The following is a 19,820-nucleotide window of genomic DNA, read 5'->3' on the forward strand; positions in this document are numbered from 1 at the left end:
ATGACAGCCGTGAACGTGTGTCACAATTTACCGTTGTCTAGCTGTCACATTTGACATGTCATAGTGCAAATTATGGCACCCTCTTTGTACTTACAAGTATATATGTATTAATACCCACAAATATTGCCAAATCGTCAAATCAAATCGTTTGCCAGAAGTGTGTCATCCAAAGAGAATTATGAATATTAGTAATAGATACTCAAAAGCATTTGATTCAATAATACGGCGGCTGTGGGCTACATGAATAAAATAATAAGTTGAAACTTGTTATTAAAGATTAGCAGAGCATTCAAACTACTGGTGGCTGCAGGCGTGTCCGTTGGCAAATACGACACGGTAGTCAAGTCTAACTCCGAAGAAAAGTTGTTTGAGAGGGCATTTTAGTTGAATGCGAGAGCAAATGGGGAGAGTGTGTGTGGTATGCAAATGTCAGTGGGTGGTGGTTAATAATTTGTTGTCGATTTGCGAGAAGTATTTGCTGGTGTTGTATTTCACATACTTTTACTTGCATTTGGTTCGAATTATTATGTTTTTTTTTTCTGTCAGACATTTGATTGACAGCTGAGCATGCTTAAATTGTAAAAATTTGACAGCGCACTGTGGTGACACGCGTCGATTTAAGAAAACCAAAATCCGTCTATAATTTAAGTATATGCGATTATTATTATTTCTAGCTGGACCAATAACTGCCTATCAAATTTTCAATCTAAGCATATTTTACGCATTTTGCGGTTAAATAATTACAGCAGGTCTTTTGAAGAGGTTTTTACTAAGGTGAGTTAAAAGATACACCATTTGAACAAAAATATTAGTAAAGTTGTTATAAAATAACCTGTGAAGGGTGTCTGCTTGTGAGAAATTATGTAACTACTGTTTGTAAGTCTCTCTGCGATTAACTCTTGTATTTCTTCAAAAAGCTGTCCTATTTTGGGCAAAACCAGTGCATTGTTCGAAGTTCCATAAGTGGGTGTGATAATAGCTCGATTCTGTGTGCTTCCCTCTACCATACTGTTTCGCTTAGTTTACTCCAAAATTATAGTGAGTATAATTGCTCGGTTTTGAGTGCCTTACTCTCCTAAACTCCCTCTTTTGTTCAAATCCAAAATTATTAAGAGTACTTCTAGCACAAAAATTGTATTTTCTTCGATAAATTCTAGTCTAGCGAAATCTAAGCAGCTCTAAAAGCAAAGCAATCTAAAACTAACTTTTTCCAATTTATAGCTCATTGGCTTCATTTTTTTGGCTGGAAAAGGGTGCGGTGGCGGCTCGGTTATTAGGGTGTACGATGTCAATATCATCTGCAGTAGCAATGTACTTTTAGAGTAGACAGTAGACATTGAGGTGCAGATTAGCGGCATGTATCACTTTTTCCGGCATTATATTGAAGAAGACGCATGAGAGGGAATCACTCTGTCTAAAATCTCGTCTGGTATCGAACGACTTGGGGAACAATGAGAGAAACAGACCAACCGACAGTTTAAAAATTAGAGTAGATAAGAGTTTTGTTTAAAATATTTTATTCATAGACTATCATAGCATATTTTTGCTTAAGTTTACATAACTATAGTAAATTTCCAATACTTCGAATACTTTTTAGTGCACCCTCGTACATCCAATACTTGTATCTACATATACTTAAGTGTATATCTATCACCGTGGTACACGAACACACACGTTTGATGGGTTACTTTAATTGCAACACCCACTTAAACCTTAAGTAGCAAGAAATATGAAATTATTATTTGACAACTAACCACAATTCGATTGAAATTCTATGCCACACAACAAAACGCCACACAATTTGTACTTTTTTTTCAGACCTAAGCCATAGCAAAATAAAATGCCATGAAATTCATATCACATGACATCCATTTAGTGCGGAAGAGGGTGAGGGCGTGCGCGTGTTCACGCTACAATTTCCGCAAAAAGGCAATTATGACAATTTAATCAGCGCAGCGACCGCAAATATGTCAAAGCCGAAAAGAAGAAGCACACAAATAATACAAATCTTAATAATAACCACTTACATATACTGCAACATCACACATAATGCTTGAGGGCAGCATAACGGTGAATAGCACGAAACGCTAACATAATCACGGCATAATTTGCGCTATTAACGCAAGGTAACCCCGGCGCTACCTTTGCTAGTGGAGAAAAAATATAACAACACAGCTACCGACCCGCGCACCCTTTACTCTTGAATTATAGTTGCGTGTGTGTGTGTACGCTCATTGCATATCCTTTCCTTTGAGAGCGGGTTGCGACTCATATTACACTTTCGCCTTCTATCCGTGGCCTTAGACATCCAGACATATACCTTTAGCCTGCCTATTATCCTTTGCAGGCGTTTATAATATTTTTTTTTTTTTACTTTCCTCTACTACATTTTATGTTTTGTGTGCACATAATTGCTGCTGGAAAATCATAACTCCGCAAACGCAAACGTAATAAGTCACGGCATGCATGCGATATCGATTTTGGCAGATCTAATCCCTGTACTATGCATTGTTATTTCCTTCGCTTGTCGTGTCCTTTTGCCACTTACGATTTTGCGACATAATTGCCCAATTTATGTTTAACGATCTGATTCATCTTTTTTCGTATTCGTGTAATATTTTCGTGTTAACATGCACTTGTGTGAACCGCTCATGTTAACCCATTGCATGTTTCCACATCATTTTCCGGTACTGAAAATGTTCATTCAATTGGTTTTCTATAAATTTGGGCTCACCAGTTTTCTGCTTTTATATTATTTTCATAACTATCTTCAAGTTTTGGTTAACCTGTTCATGGTGCAATTATTTCGTAATTGGGTGGGTTAAAAAAGTTCTGAATCCTTGTAGGGATAAAATATAAATCGAAGAAAATTACTTTTCTAATAGTTGTCCTTTGGTAGGCAGTGGCAATACTCTGGATATAATTTTAAACTGAAAAAGTTTCTCATAAAAGCCATCAGTCAATCGAAGGAGTCCAAAAGCTTGTAGCATGTTCCCTTTCTTGGGTGATATATTGATGATAAACTCAAAGATGAAGCCAATTACTTAGCAAAATACCCAGACAGTAGAAGCAAGCCACTAATTGGTCCACTTCCATCGACTAACGATGATGCTTTCGCACAGTTTTAAATGGGACTTCTTTTCCTGAAATCAATAGACACCTAACAAGTTACAAATTAAAAAATTTTAAGAATAAGTAAACACAGCCATGATTTCTGAGTTGATCGGCTAAGTTGGCCTTTAGTGCCCTCAGCGAATGGCCTTTAATGGCTAAAATGGACATATGTCGGGATCCTTGAAGCATATTTTTCAATTTCGAAAACAGAAAAAAAATCACTGGGAGCCAAATCTGGCGAATACCGCTCAGAGTTGACTTTCGTTTCATGCATTATCAGCGCATTATCGTGGTGAAAAATCTATGAGTTGTCTGTCGACAAATTTCTCCATAAAAGCTTATTGACTTTGCTGGATTCGTTATGATAAAATAAGTAAGCTTTATCGTGAACAATTTTTTTTTGTAAAAATCGGGATCGGTGGCCATCTCGTTTTGGGTCCATTCACTAATCGACTTTCCAGAGTAAGTCTGATCATTATAAAATGGTAAACTGAACAGAGTACAAACCAAGTAATAGCTGTCAAAAAGACCAATTTCGAAATAAGTATTGCCTCATTGAAAACCACACGTCTAAAGAAACGCCCGTTATCTGAGAGAAACCTCTATATTTGGACCAACGTTGGGCAGTTCAGGGTTTGTTTTGTCATACAGGAAGAGAGTTGCCCTTTGTTCTTCTTTTGATTTTCAACTTTTAAGTTCACTCTTGACCTCACAGTACGAAATTTTCAAAGTAAATAATATGTGCTTATTGCTCCAACTTTGAGATTTTTTTTATTTATTTATATAAATTTCTTTATAATTATATTTAATATATATATAATATATATATAGATATATATATGTTGTATTTCGATAAACATTCATGAGATCATAATAATGATTTTTATTCAATATACTTAAATGCATATTTATAATATACTTTTTTATAGTACTGGTTGTTTATATTAATTATTTTGTATACACATTTCCAGTTTAATTTCATGTAAATGCATTCCATATACATTTAAATTCACATTTTTATTTATTATAAAAATCATTTATTTCATAACATCTTATCAACTGTTTATAGACTAAAAAATAAATTTTATTTTACAAATATAATTAAAGCAAATGAAAAAATAAACAAATCAAATTTGTGTAAGCAAATATTGGAAACAATTTTAAAAGCAATGCAGCTAAGTAAGGCATACAAATAATTTATATACACTTGAAAAAAAATATGATTTAATAAATTTTTTGAACAAAAAATTTTTTAACATGAAATATTACAAAAATAAATTTTAAAGCAATAAATTGTGGCTAGAGAGTTATTATATTTATTATACAGTTATTTTATTTATATAGGCAGCACCTGACGTGGAAATTTGGCAGCAACGCAAAAGCATAAGCGAATTGCGGTAGTGTGCGGTAAATAGCGAAAGTGAGTGAGATATAAATTTCTATATGTAGTTGTTATTATCTACAGAAAAATTAAACTAAATTTTTATACCCAGCAACATTCTGCGTAATTTACAAAATAATGGCTTATTCTTAAGTAGTTCATTAATATTGCTACATGTCTACCATATTTATTTCTAAGTATATATACATAAAAACTATATTTTTATTTAAATGTAGTATATTGTTAATTTTTTTGTGGCTTTGTTTGGCAATTTGCGCGAATGCATGACTTTCTTTATCAACTATAAAATGAGAATGAGCATATTGATGGCAATTGATGACAACGTAAAAATTATTTTATGAATAATTAATTAAAAAAATACAATACAAATATTTTTTATTTATTTAAATGCAACTTTATCTAACTGGCTAAAAATGTTACTAAATATTAGCAGAATTTTTTAAATGTATGCTTTTTTGGACACTCACACCGCGGGCATTCAAACAACGGCAATAAACTGGTGTAGTAATGAATATGAAGGGAATGAAAACTGGCAACAGCGCATAATACCAAATTTCACACCAGATAACAACTGTGAGCTTGTGAAAACTGGCCACGTTGCTTTAATTCTACAATAAACTTCAAAAATAAACTTTTCCATTACTTTCAGTAAACGCTTTGAAAGTTCCCTTAGTTGGGTGAGTACAAAATATACCGAGATCATTGTGAAAACTATTAGAAATGAGCGCACGTCAAACTCAAGTATCAGTAGCTGACCGTTCAACGCAAAAATATATGAAATTTGTCATATCTGTTGAGGCTTCAAAACTGTTTCGGATTTACGTGGCTCATTTGTTAAAAATTTACAAATCGTTCAATTAAAATTTTATTCGTTTGGTTTCGGATCGTTTCGTTTTTTTTTTGTTTGCTGATTATTTTCTTTCGGGTTTTGAAAAAAATGTGTCTATTGTTGTTGGAATATTATAAGTATGTTATTTACAGAAATTTTTCATGTCGAGTATCATTCTTTGAATCGAGTATATGCTGATAATACAAATGAAATGAAGTTTGAAATGAGTACGAGTATGTGTATTTAACTTACTAGAAAGTTTAGAGAGCTTTTCATGTATTTAGCGAAAGCTATAGACAGTCGCTTAGTAGAAATTTTGAAAGACATTAGCTATTGTATAAGCTTTTAGACGATTTTATAAAATGTTTATTCTTTATATTTTTATAAATATCTTGTTAAAAGTTTTACTTCTCAATAGCTTTCACGTGTTAATCATTACTAGCTTATTTGGTTTTTGTCTTTTCATTTAAAAAATTTAGATAAACTTATGTAATGCTGTGTCAACTATTGGTTTGAGCAGAGCTTTCACAGCGCATTTCATTCGCCCAAAAACTTTTTTCTTAAGAAACAGTACTCTGTAAGATTGGTTAAGGGTTTTTTTTTGGATATTCGGAAAATGCCGTGGAACTTACTTACTAGAAAAGTTTCTGAACTTAGAGATCAATATTTAAGAGTAGAGAAATATAGTTTTAGAAAGCATTTAATGGTTATTTATAATTTTATAGCATATATGCAAACTCTCGAAAAATGTAATCGAATTAAAAAAATATTTTATGTCAAAATTTATGTATTCTGTACATTTATAATAAATGATTTTTCTCGCTATTTACAAAAAACTCACACTTCAAATGTGCTATAATATTATTTAGCATTAAAAAATATATATTGAAAAATAAAACTACAACTAGGCACATATTTTACATAACTTGAGAAATTACAACTATTTACTGTGTATGTACATATATATCATCCAATTTAACTAGTAATTAATTAATAATTATATAATAGCGAAAAATCGTCTAATGACAAGAAATTTTTGCAATCACCTGCCTTTACTGTGTGTTTCTTTAAAATAATTCTATGCTTTTTATAGCTTTAAGACTTAATGAAGCTTTTAAGTGTTTAAAAATATAAAATTAGGGTAAATATTTAGTTTATTCATTAAACAAAACGTAAACTTATAACTGCAGTTTACTTGCACTGAATAATTGGAGTTGGTGGTTGTTGTAATAATGGTGGTGTTGTTGTTGTTGTTTTCTTACCTAATGATTTTTATGGTTTGAGTGGCATTTGTCATTGTTGAAGTTGCGCAAATTTTATTACACTAACTTATTTTTAACTATTATACATTTTATATGCAAAATGCAAAAAAAAATATTTGTATAGAAAATTATAATTTATTATATATTTTTCATCTTGAGATCATTGTGATTTTTGGGAATTGTTTTAAGATATTAATTTTATGTTTATTATTTAAACAATTTTTTTTAATCGATTTTTATTGGTTTGCATAAATTGCTGTACTTTGCTAAGCTTTTTCGGCAAACTCCATTTATAATATTTGCTGTAAAAATTTATTACTGGTTTATTGAAATTTTTTATATTTGTTATATTGTGCTAAGTGAAATATTATTTTGCTATTTTTTTCTATCGATTAATTTATATGACTTATGACAAATTATGTCAAAAGTTAACAACTAAAAAAAAAACTGTCATGGTTACCGTAATTGTATACCAAGTTTTTGCGTTTTAAATGCAGTGTAAAGTTTAAGGCTCAGAACGATAATTGTGATAGACCTTGATGGTATTCGATTGAAAATATATATGTTTAATATTTTAAATATTTTAAGGTTATATGCTGAGTGAAAGTTTCATAGAATTGATTTGGTGCTTTTTAAAATTAAGTGATAAATAAAAGTTTCTATTCGTTTTTTATTAGTTGAAATATATTAAAATTGCGTGATAAGTGAAATCTTCATCAAAAGCTTTAGGTGTTAAAAAGTGCTTTCGAACACTATATAAAGTATTTGATGATTTCAAAAAAACTCACAGTAATGTTAATGAAGGCTATGCTAGAAGTTTAGCCAAATCTTTCATACTAACTTTAATACAATTTCAATCTGTTTTTGCAAATTGAGATATTTTAAAGTGATTTGGTAAATGAAAGCTTCAACAAAAGCTTTAGAAGGAAAAATAATAGTTTTAGAACAGTTGGAGGAAGTTCTTTATGATTTCAAAAAGCACAGAGTAATGAAAATAAAGCTTTTTAAACATATTTAATTTTTCAACATTATGAATGCTTTAAAGTTTTGAAATTTTAAATTCAAATTAAATGTTTGGTAAATGTTACCGCTTGAAATAATTTTACTAAATTCTTCGGAGCAGTTTTTTTACTAATTACAAAATTTTAACGAAGGTAACAAAAGTTAATAAAATATTTCCAGAGTACTTAAGCAATTTATGCAAATAAAAACAATAAAGGTGTTTTGAGACCAATTTGAAAATTATTACTGTAAGTTACAACATAAACTTAATTATTATATTTTATAATTTTTTTTAAATTTTTATTTTTACTTTTTGTGTATTTATGTTTTCACTTTTTAAACAAAACATTTCTTGAATTTTCTTTTATATATTTATTTTAGTGTTTTCTTTAATTTAATGCACTTAACATGTTTCCTAATTATTATTTTACTAACTGTTTATTCACTTTTTTGTCAAAAAAAGCAAAAATTAATAAATTTCACTTTATAATTTTCTTTTCCTTTACAAAAAAGTACGTAAATAAAAACATCACAAAAATGGCTTTCAAAATTACAACTAAGCAGAATTCTGCGCACAATTAGAGCTAAGCAAAAAATTAACTAAAAATTATTTTATATATGTATGTAAGCATTTTTTTATATAGTTGCTGTATATTTTAAAGCATTTAATTTATGTTTTAAACGCATTTTTTTATTTACAAGTGTATATTTTTTTGTAAATTTTTTTATATAAATCTTTTATATAAATCTTTTTTTTATTGCAATACAATTTATTTGTAATTCAAATTACAGCGAAGACTTCGATTTTTTGTTTGCAGTTGTGAGCAGTTTATTTTAACAGTTATTTATTTATAGTTTATTTTTTTGTAAAATTACTTCAGACATTTTCTATTAGTGTGCGAAAATTATTATGTTTTAAATATTTCTTTACAATTTAGTTATTTTTTTTTTAATTTTGTGCAATTTTTTTTTCTTTTAATAATATTTTAATATTCCGATTTTAGCACCTTGCCACTTAATTATAATCATAATGACATTGTATTTTCCAAAACTGTCCTTACTTTTTCGTGGAAAATATAACGATTAATTATACTTTTTATTGTGTTTTATATTATTTATTTTATTTGAGCCAGCTTCCGTTGAGTGAAACGAAAAACTGTTAGCGATTGCATTAAAGCTTAAAGTATATAAAGAATTTGAGAGTGTGAAAGTTTATACTTTACAACAAAAAATGTATTTAAATAGTAAGCTTCTTATTGAAGACTTGCAAAAGAAATTTGATGTTTTTGCGCAGTTATCTAGGGTTCAAAAATACTGTTTAAAGAGAGAATAGCAGTTAACTCTTTTCTAGAGCCATTTAAGCTGTGTCATGGAAGAAGTAAATAACAGCAAATTTAATATTATTAATTAATTCATAATATTTATAAAAAAATGAGATTTCTTATACAAATGCTTATAAAAATGCGAAATAATTTAAACTTTTGTATTCCAATAATTGCTTTGTTTACAAATTACAATTTTAAAGCTGTTAATTTCATTTTCAAGTTTTATTTAAAATGTAATAATTTTTTTTTTGCATTAGAAAACCAGTGTTTTGCAAACTTTAGGCTAAATAACATACTAAACATTTTACATTTCCCATTTTTTGTAAATTTATTTTCAATAAATTTAATTTTACTTCCTACTTCAGGAAATTTTGTAAAGTTCAGATTTGTTTTACTAAATACAAGTATTTGATGTCAAAAATTTTACCGTGTATTTTTTAGTCTGAAAATTTTCAGGAGTTAAGCTTTTTTTAATGTAATGAAAAGTATTTAATTATAAAAATTTTTTTTTTTTATTTTGTTGCATAATAAATTGTGTGTTTATATTAAAAAAAAAATTGGTTAATCATGTGATTCATACTCATTGTTGATATAATTTTATGTATGGATTTTTTTTGTTTGTAAAATATTGATTTTTAAGCAAATGGTTGATTTTATTGCATATTTTCAGCGTTTAGCAAAAGAGATATGCAGTTGCTTGTGTTTTTATTTAATTTCGATTTATGTTGTATTTTATATACAATTATTAAGATTTACACAATTTTTAATGTCGGAAAATATTTTTTTTTTTGAGGGTTTTAGTCAATTTTTTACTTTTTAATTATGCATTTTTTGTTTGTTTTCTGTGTAGTTGCCGTTTTTTTGTAAATATTAATATTAATTTATAAATTTTTTTTGTAATATTCTTGTAAAGATTTTCGCTTACAAAGTTCAGTTATATTATTAATTTTTTTTATAAATTGTAAAGTATTGTTATTCTGTAAAATTTGTAGCAAAATTTTATGTTTTTCAATATTTCATATACATAAAGTTATAAAATGTTCATTTTATCAAAAATATTGCGCCAACTTTCTGGTTTCAAAAAAAAATTTATTTGATTATTTTATATTTTTATTTAAACCCGAAATTTTTCTTTGTAGCATAACAAATGTGCCATATTACAAATACTTCAAAATTTTTATCAAAAATATTCGCATCTGTTTTAGAAAGAGATGTGTACCTTCAGTACTCAAAATTAGCGATTTTCAGCTGTCAAGATCAAAAATTGTGATTACTGCTTTGTTTGTTTTTACGTTTAATTTACTGTTAGTTTGCGATTTATTTTCAAAATCTTAGAAAATATCTAGTTATTAAATATTATTTTTTATAAAGTTACTCTTGCGTGTTTTGTTGTTGTAGTTTTCTCAATTTTTAAATTGTCTTAGTACAAATGCTGCCTAACAACTTCTGAACAGTCTTGTCTGTTACACATTTAGATAAAAAAACGTACAAAATTCTCAGTAGAAAAATACTTTTTCAAGCACAAGTTGCTTACACTTAACGGCAGTTGCAATTCATATGTTTGTATATGCGAAATTTCCACGTCCAAATACGGCAGAGATTTTCAGTCAAATACTCGTATGCGTGCATATGTATGTATATATCTACTATAAATGCCTACATTTTACAAAAATATTATTTGCTTGTGTTAAAAAATGTTAGTTTTTCGCTTTCAATACGTTTTTAAGTTTTTGTTTCGCCTTTGAGTTCGTTTTGTGTTTGTGGTGTGTAAGAAAAGCTTCGTTGATTAAAAATTCGGTTTCGTTGTCGCACACGGTGCGCTTTGCTCGCTATCATACTCTCTCTCTCTCGCCATGACGCCGTCTCTTTCTTTCTCTTTTCCTCGCTCTTCAACTCTTTCGTTTACATTGCTGCGGTTTGATGAGCTCTTTCCTCAGTAGATCCGCAAATCGTTAAAAATTAAAAACTACCTCACGTTTCCACTCTCGAAAATATTTCTCTGTCAAGCCGCTCACCACTGTGTCCTCTTAAATGTGGCGCGGCGTACATTCGCCTCGTTCCACGCGCTACTTGCGCTTCCATAATTCACTTTCACGTTTCACATTTCTGACGAAAATTTCTTTACCTTTAGATATTTCTCTTTCATATCCCTTTATTGCCTTGAAAAGCCCAAGGCGTTCTGGCTGTTTTTAACACTTTTCATTTGTGCTTTGTTTTTTAATGTTTTTTCTCAAAATTTATTTATTTTTATTATTTATTCTTTAAGTGTAAATCTTTTTTTTTGCATTGCTTTACTGTTGCTTGCTTTTTAAATTGTAAGTATAGCTGCGGCTGTTGCTGCACGAGCTTCACATTTGGTGCACTCATCGCGTAACAAGGAAGCCACAACCCATTGCAACAACGATGACTGTGACGACAGTGGGCCAGATGAAGCCCTTGAATGGCTGCTAGAAGAAAGAAGAGAGAGAATAGTAAATTTTGGGTTTGAATATCATATGTTTTAAGAAATATATTATATAAATACTATAACCTCAAATTTTATTTGAATTGAGTAATAAATTTATATTTAATATAAGAAATTATATATATTTTTAATATTGCTACAATCAATTATGGGTATTATGACTTGACGGCAATAGGAAACAGAACTCACTGCGATCTAGCATCTGAATGATTTTTTTGAAAGTGATATTCTTCAATATATTGTTCTTCAATTGAACGAGTTGTGAATCTTAGAGAATTTATACCAGGATCGCAAAATGGTTTCTATGGTGTTCTTAAAGGATCTTGTGTTGTAGGCATGAGCTCAAAAATGTTAGTGACCTCGGCTCACTTAAACTTGTGTGAACACTTTTTTAATTTTCACCATCTATAGGACATATTTTACCTTTCAACTACTTTATTTAACAAACCAAATTCTTTAATATCTGTTTACAGCGAGAAACTATTACATAATGGCTAATGGCGATCTCTCGCGGTAAAATCTAATATGTCGAACATCTTTCCATTAGCGATCGTCACATAACGAAATATGAAGTCAATTCGGAGGAACATTTTAGATATTATACAGTTCGGATGTTTTTTGAACGCTAACGGGTTGCTCGTCTAATCATAGACTACTTGACCAGAAAACTGATTCTACGACTAAATGAGCTAACTCAGAGATTATTCGAAAAGTGCGGGAAAAAAATTCAATGAAAAGCATAAATAAAGAACTCCTACTTATACTTCTAGTGGTGCACTAAAAACGAACTAATTTACAACTGGTTCAAAATACCCTAGAATCGAACTAGTTTACTACTGGTTTTCTCCCCACTACAGTATAATCCAACGAAATGAATTATCTGTGCACTTACAAGACTAATATAAGTGACAATAAACGATTTTAATAATCAAGTGGATTTTAATGCTATCCATAATATCACTGATATATATAATATATATTCCAATAAAGTTCGAAAACTTGTGGCATTAAAACAGCATTGCTCATTTATTCCAAAGTAGAAGTAAATCAAAAAAATCCAGCTAAGTTCTAATCTCAATAGCACTTAATAGGCTATTAAATGTATTATAGCAACACTTTGCGACTGAAAACACAGGCAGATATATTTACATACATACCTATGTATATAGATAATTTCAATAACAACCCCCCGCATGCGAACTCAGAACACCTGGAAGTGTCCCTGTCCGCTTACATGCTCTAGATTGCGTGTACACTTGTGTAGGTATGTAGCAGTGCATATTTATATATCTGTCTCTGTGCAGCTAATCTCTATTTCGTTTCGGGTGAAACTGCCAGCGATGTTCATCGGCGGCGCATAAAATCCTCCCCAAAGACCAATTTACACGTGCACTTTAACATTAAGGCAGCACTTAAGTATGCATCTCATACTTATGTTCTTGTATGTATTTATGTGGTTATCAATAAATAATATTTATGTTCGCGCCACTGGCATTTGGTAAATGTAACAAATGCGCTTATAATTACAATAAAAATGTGCCGAAAATTGCTATCAATGCCGTTGTTAGTCCACTAGTGGACATATAAATATTTTGTGGACAGACACTTCAATGCCTGTATGCATGTATAGGAGTGTGTATATGAGTGGGGTCACTGCGGTGCATAAATAAATAAACAAATGTTTCATTATAATTGCGGTCAGTTAGTTTGCTATTTTTTCTTGAAACTGAAATATAAGTATATTTATTATTTGATTACTTTTTCGCTTGATTGCTCATTATATGTTATTGTATTTGTATTTGAGTGACTTTGAGGTGGAAGAGGGTGGTTTGAGCATGCCTTGCTTTTATGCAAATGCAGTGTGTCATCTTTTTGGTTATACATTTACATAGCTTTTGGTATTATTCACAGTTTAATTGTTTGGAAGAAGAAAGGCATTTCGAACACTTGTTTCAATTTTTTGTTTTTTCCAAGAAATTATGCCCATATTTGGTGGCAAAAATGTTGATAAAAAAATTTAAGAACGTAGCGTGAAAAATTGCCACAGTAAAATCTGAAATGTAGAGCTAAAAAAATTGTGAATGAAAAGAATCGTGAAATAAAAAATGTAATTATTTACTAAATATTTTTGCATTATTGAGTGAGCTCTTATAGCATGTACTAAAAAAAATAGCGCTATTTTCTTCTAAAGGATTATTTTTTTCGTTAAAGAAATAAGTACAATCTTTTAAGATTAACGTCTAACGTAAGTAACTTTTGAGAGAATTCCACTTAAATGTCTCACATTTTTATAAAGTAAAATGGAGCAGACATTAAATGTTTTGCATACAATATTGCAAGGGGCAAAGAGATGTTTAAGTTTGTGCTTGTGTTATGTTCTTTGTAATTTTAAAGGCTTTTCTGCTAAAGATAGCTTACAAAATCTCATGCTAGTACTTTTCTATAAAATTTTAAATTGCAGCCGATTGGTCAAGTACACTTTATTAAGACTTTTTATAAAAAAAAGCCTGAGTGAGCTTAATTGCTTCTTCCCAACAAGTCAACTGAAAGTCTTTGATGCATGTCGATTCCTTCCTTATTACTGTTTTTTTTTTTTTTACTTAAGTTACTCGTTAGGGTTTGTAAAACAATATTTATCTGGTGGAATAGTAAAAATCTTTCCCCACTCCAAACCGTTGTAGTGCCGAATCGGTTTAGGTGAGTCAGCTTTAGCACGTAAAACTTTAATTTTCAAAACGAGTGGGTATAGTATGCGAACGTATTCACTTTATTTTTAAATTCTGTTTATTTATTATATTATTTTTATACTTTTTTATTGTCAATTTTGACCCAGTAGGCGCCATTTTATGTCAAAATGTCAACACTAAAACTTTTTTGTGCATATAAATGTATTTTGAGATGGCGAGAAATTCGATTTTTTTCCTTACCTTCGGAATAAGCTATCAAAATTGAGTCTTTTTTCTTAGGGTTATGTACAATAAGCCTAATTTCTTTAAGAAATATCTAAAAAAAAGCTGCTAAAAATTAAAAAAAAATTGTGTCTTCATTTATCATATCTTTTTTTTTAACGTTTTCCGTACTCCTTTCCTATTTAATAATTTTATTTCACTTAAACTGCAACTAGTAACCAAATGCAGCCTGTTATTTTACTTCCTAATCAGAACGTAGCACACAGCTTTTAAATCTCCTGTTTAAAAAAATGCAAGGAAAAAGAATCTCACCATGATAAATGCAATTGAAATTTGAAACTGTAATTACGCGCTTCAGTAAACAACTAGAAAAGGTCATTAACATACAAAAGCAAAGCAGAAAATTACATTTCAACGCAAGAGCTGAGGGAAAAGTGCAATAAAAAATTAAAGATATATGTATGAGCTGCTCGCAGCAATGCCTGCACCTACATAAATACTTAGGAAGCAATAAAAATAATTACAATGACAGCTGTGCGCAACAGTTGCTGACAGCAGCAAAAAGTAAAAATAGGCGAAAATCAAAAAATTTGTTATCACAATTAAAATGTGTCATACAAAGCAACTAATAAATTACGGTAAACTTAATAAAACGGCGCAAAAAATATTGAATTAAAGTAAATTAAATTGAGACGCATAAAGAAAAAAAAAATTAAACAACAAAAAAATTGAACAAAGCGCTCGTAAAAACCGCCTGTATTTGCATTTTCTGTTTTGCTGCTGCTTAGAAATCCACATAACATAAAAAGTTCACATAATATAAAAAGCGCGCGTAACTTAAGCGAGCAGCCAGCCACATAATACCAAAAGCGCGCGAAACTAAAGCGAGCAGCCAGCGCGGCGACAAAGGCATGACGGGCAAGCGCACTCAGCTGGGCAGCCGGTGTGGTGGATTCGAGTGACAATAAAATTCGTATTTTTCGCGATAAATTTTAATTGCGCAGCTTTGCGACGTCAATAAAATTAGCAAACTGTACTAACAGCAAAAACAAAAAATACAAAAAAAAAATTTACAACAAAAAAAATATATAAATTACAAAAAAATATATGCTGTAGAAAAAAGGTTTTGCCGCTACTGACAGCAAGCGCCTAGAAACCTGCTAGCTTTTAGTGACAACACACTGCAGCTCCACTCCTCACCCTCTCTCTTTTTATCAACAGGCAGGCAGCTCGTGTTCGGCGGACGTGTGCTTGATGGCACCACTGCGCTGGTGTCCATTGGCCCGCATGCCTATCATTGGCTCGTCAGCGACTTAGATTGCATTTTGCATTTATTGTAATTACTGCAGCGTAATAAAATTGTTACGGTTTCTATGCATATATACATACACACACATCTACTTCTTTGCGGTAGTTTTTTTAATTTGTCGGCCAACGTTCGTTCGCCTTTCGCATGCGGCCACACAAGTGTTTCGAAAACAAAGAGTTTCGAAAGCTTCCTTTATGTGCGTCTATAAATGAATGAACTGTGTCATATTGAAGTTTTTATTATACAGTATTCTACTATTCTATGTTGTTGCCTTTTTTGCACGCCCTGCACTATGGTGCAATTTACGTCTTAAATTATGAAGAACACCTGTGGTTATAGGCGGCACATTTGTGTTTACAAAGTAATGCGAAGACTTTTTTGCTAAAAATATTTTTTCAAGTAAGCTTTTTTTTTGAAGAATAAATTCTTTGTTAATTATTCACTCATTATCTGTTTTGTTGTAGGGTGTAAGTGAAAGTTTACTCGAGGAATGTTAAGGTATGTTCTATAGCGAAGATGAGTAATGTTGCTCTTAGTAGGTTATTTAAAGTATATTACAAGCTAGTCAGTATAAATTATAAAGTAATCATTACACTTTGCTTAGATGCATTTTTATGTTCCATGTGGCATAATATTATGTATGTATATATATCAATACTATTGATTAAATATATATCAATACGGTGTACTATAAGTTACTCACAAGCTTGTGAGCGAATTAAAATATAGCACCTGTCTAATAGAGTTCGACCGAAAAATCGACCAGTATTAGCCAAAAGTATTGCCAACGGCCAAAAATTTCGAAAAAAAGATTCCACAGATCCTTGTGATTTTTGTCAACTGTTGCAAAAAATCTGATTTTCTTTTAAGAAACTTTCGTTAATTTCATAAAATATTCGTTTGCTTAGCAAAAATTTATATAATTTTCCTTATGATTACAATAATCTGCCAAATACCGAATTTAAAATCATTAAATTTTTTTGTTTTATTTTAGTTGATAATCGTATTATTTTGTCTAACAACTTGTGTTGCTATATTTCAGTTTCTATTTGCGTTCTATACTTTATAATATTCAGAATTTTATAGTTTTGAAATAGCATTTATAATAAAGTTCATTTAGTGACTTACTCTTTCTCTCACCTTCTTCTCTGACTTTGATTTTGGCACATCCTTTTTCTTCTTTCGTGGCGGTATTCGTCCATTAAATTCCTGTAAACGTTCACGGCCGGCTGTAAAATTATCGAAACGGTCATCGAACTCATCCCAGCTGGTCTCATGCTCGCTATGATATTCGCGTTCATCATCGTTGGTGGTTGATGTACGACGCGAGCTATATGAATAAATAAGAAAAATAATTATTACATTCATTAAAATAAGACACAAGTGACAACAAAGATACATGTGTGAAAGAAAGAAATGCTATAGATTATAAGTAATCAGTCTACATTTTTCAAATTGCATGAAAGTGAAAATCATGCTGCCTACATACTTGTATAAAAAATTCTTAAGTTAGCGCAAAAAACTGCGATTTTTTATCAGAATGCATAATTGCACAAATAACAAAGAATAAGTAGGGATCATGTGTGTGGGGGAGGTGAAACGCCGACACAAATGACCAGCTGCGAATTGTGCTCATTCTCATGGCGATAAAAGAATTATATGTGTAAGCGATAATATAGGCGCTACGATCGAGACAAGCCAATCGACGCAGCTCTGCTTGTAAGTATGCACGTTTCAGCTGGAAGTCTTAAATTGTAGTGATTATCTTAGCACCCGAGCATGTCGCGCATGTCGATATGTATAGCAAGCGTTAGCTGTATGGGAAGCTGGGGGCTTGTACAGTTGTCGACGGCTGCTGTTAAAATTGGCGTTGCCAACTGATTGATAGCGCTGGCGTACAACACATTCGGTGCGTAAAAACATGTCATGGGAATTGATATTTTTAGCACATAAGCAACAGGCAACAAAAGTGAGATTTCGCAATCTAAATGGCGCGTTAATTTGTTGAGGGAGCTGCTGTCGGTCGTTGATCGCGCGCACATTAATATAACGTTCGCCCGCAAATCATACGCTTTCACACATACGAACGTCATCAGCGGCGCTATATGCTTATAGTTGGCGTTTTGCTTAGCACATCGCACTACTGTATAAAGTAGGCGTTGCTGAACGATAAGAGAATGTATAAACGCGTGATTTATAGAAATGGAAATTTGGTAGAGCGGCGACAATGAGTTTTATTTTTGTATATTTATTTTTTTTGCGCATTTTGACAATTTCATAGTTACAATACACCGTTATATCCAGGTTTCGTTAAGTTATGAAAACAATTTAATGTATTGGAAACATGTGAAAGGTTGAGAAACATTTTTTTTGCACTTTCGTCCAGTTTCGAAAAGTTTTGTGAAGTTTCGTTAAGTTTCGAAAACTTTTCTTAAGTTTGGGTAATCAACATTCATCGTCAATTGAGGGGCTTTTGAACAAATTTTAGCTAAATATGATATTTGCCGTCAAATGTTGTCTCAACTTTCGTTAAGATGAAAACACTTTCTTATTATTTATTTTTATTTTATTAGACAAATATGTCAACAGTCGTCAACTATAACAACAACTTCGTTAGGTTTTGAAAATTTTCGTTGAGTTTCAAAAAATTTCTTTCAAAATTTCAAAAATTTCTTTAAGCTTGAAAATTCCTTTTTTTATGATTTAGAAATTTAAGTTGAGTTTCAAAAACGTTATAAAATGAATTCTTGCAATTTTAGTCACCACTTTGATAAAATTTAAAATGTAGAGTAGTCTGCGCTCAATATAAAAAAAATTCGAATTTTATAGTTCCCCACTTACCGCTTTTGTGCATCTGAGAGGCTACGATGCAATCGCGAATGTCCGCTCATGCCACACGAGGTCGTCGATGTTGATGTCGACGCTGTTGCCACACAACCGCGTTGGTGCGTTGTCGCTTCCGTCGCACCGAATACGTTGCCGGTGCAGGTGCTTGCATTGGCGGTGAGCGGTGTCGGCGGTGGTGTATATTGATAATATGGATATGTATGTGGTTGGTATTGTTGTTGTGGCGCTGGTTGACTATGTGCACCATTGTGACTACTCGACGGCATGGGTGGTGCCGATTGCGGTGGTTGTAGGTGTGATCCGCTGCTGCAACCGCCACTGATATTGTGATGACGAAAGAAGGTATTCTCTTCGCCAGCAGCATAACTGACACTGGTGCGCGGAGTACGTGGTGTACTAAGACTGAGTGGGAAGAATACTTCGCCATTGCCGACACCGGAACCAGCAGGACCGCTGCCGCCGCCGCTACCTGTATATGGTGAGGGGCTGTGGACTTGACAACATGGACTGGCTGGCGGGGGATACTGGAAGGCGGTAGCATCTGGAAGTAGAAGAAATTTCCGAATTTAGAATGCTTCTTGCTTCATTTTTAATGTTTATAGTAGTTGCTAATCAAAAAAAGTTGTAAAAAAGTTTCGTTAAGTTTCTGTTTATTCCATTATGTTTTATAATTAAGTTAAGAGACAATCTCTCGAAACCAAATGCATATTTTTCAAGTTTAATCAATAGGTTTTGGCCAAATAAGCCTAAAAAATTTCGTTAGATTTTTTATTCTTTCGTTAAATTTTAGAAAAATGTTTAAAAAAATATGGTATTGTAGTAATAATTAATAATTAAATAAAAGTAAAAAAAATTTACCGAATAAGTCAAAAAAAGTTTCGTTAAATCTTTCGTTAAGCTTTACAAAAGTGTTAAAAATAAATTGCTATAATATAAGTAATAACTTGTTCCAAAATAAAAATTACATGGCTCCGAAATCTACCACTTGTAAATAAAGTTGTGAGAACATTCTTATGGCTCAGGCTAAAAATCACAAGACACCTGAGATAAAGTGATCATACATATATGATTTCTAAAAATATTGCACATGTGCAGCCATGGCGTCGGCATGTTAAATTAACTGCATAAAAACAACAACAACGTTATATGCTATGGAAGCAGCCCAGCTCTTAATGTATTTAAAGCGTTTTAATGCAATCGCGAAATCATAAAAATCAATCAAGCAGAAGAAGGCATTTAAAAGGTGCAAATAAAGCAGAAATAAAACATGAAAAAGGTGCCAATAAAAATTGCATATAATTTGCATGAAATTATACAAACTATTCTGTAAAGTATGTAGAAGTTGCATATATCACTT

The 19,820-nt window shown here is 31.2% G+C and overlaps 1 protein-coding gene across 4 annotated transcripts in view; it reads right to left on the reverse strand.

The window, feature by feature from the left end:
- Positions 1-9,896: 9,896 nt before the first annotated feature.
- hid (head involution defective) overlaps positions 9,897-19,820 on the reverse strand; it is a 38,941-nt gene continuing 29,017 nt past the window's right edge. Inside the window, exons 3-5 of one of the 4 annotated variants that reach the window (XM_014239962.3) lie at positions 18,458-19,004; positions 16,757-16,946; positions 9,897-11,378 (exon numbers count right to left, since the gene is read on the reverse strand). In XM_014239962.3, coding sequence (XP_014095437.3) covers positions 11,298-11,378; positions 16,757-16,946; positions 18,458-19,004 — 818 coding nt within the window. In that variant the 3' untranslated portion in view covers positions 9,897-11,297. Of the gene's footprint in view, positions 11,382-16,744; positions 16,947-18,457; positions 19,005-19,820 lie in introns of all 4 variants that reach the window. The other 3 variants (XM_014239961.3, XM_014239960.3, XM_036358510.2) reach the window with 3 other exon arrangements.

This window comes from Bactrocera oleae, chromosome 6, assembly GCF_042242935.1.
Source record: "Bactrocera oleae isolate idBacOlea1 chromosome 6, idBacOlea1, whole genome shotgun sequence".
Taxonomy (NCBI): Eukaryota; Metazoa; Arthropoda; class Insecta; order Diptera; family Tephritidae; genus Bactrocera; species Bactrocera oleae.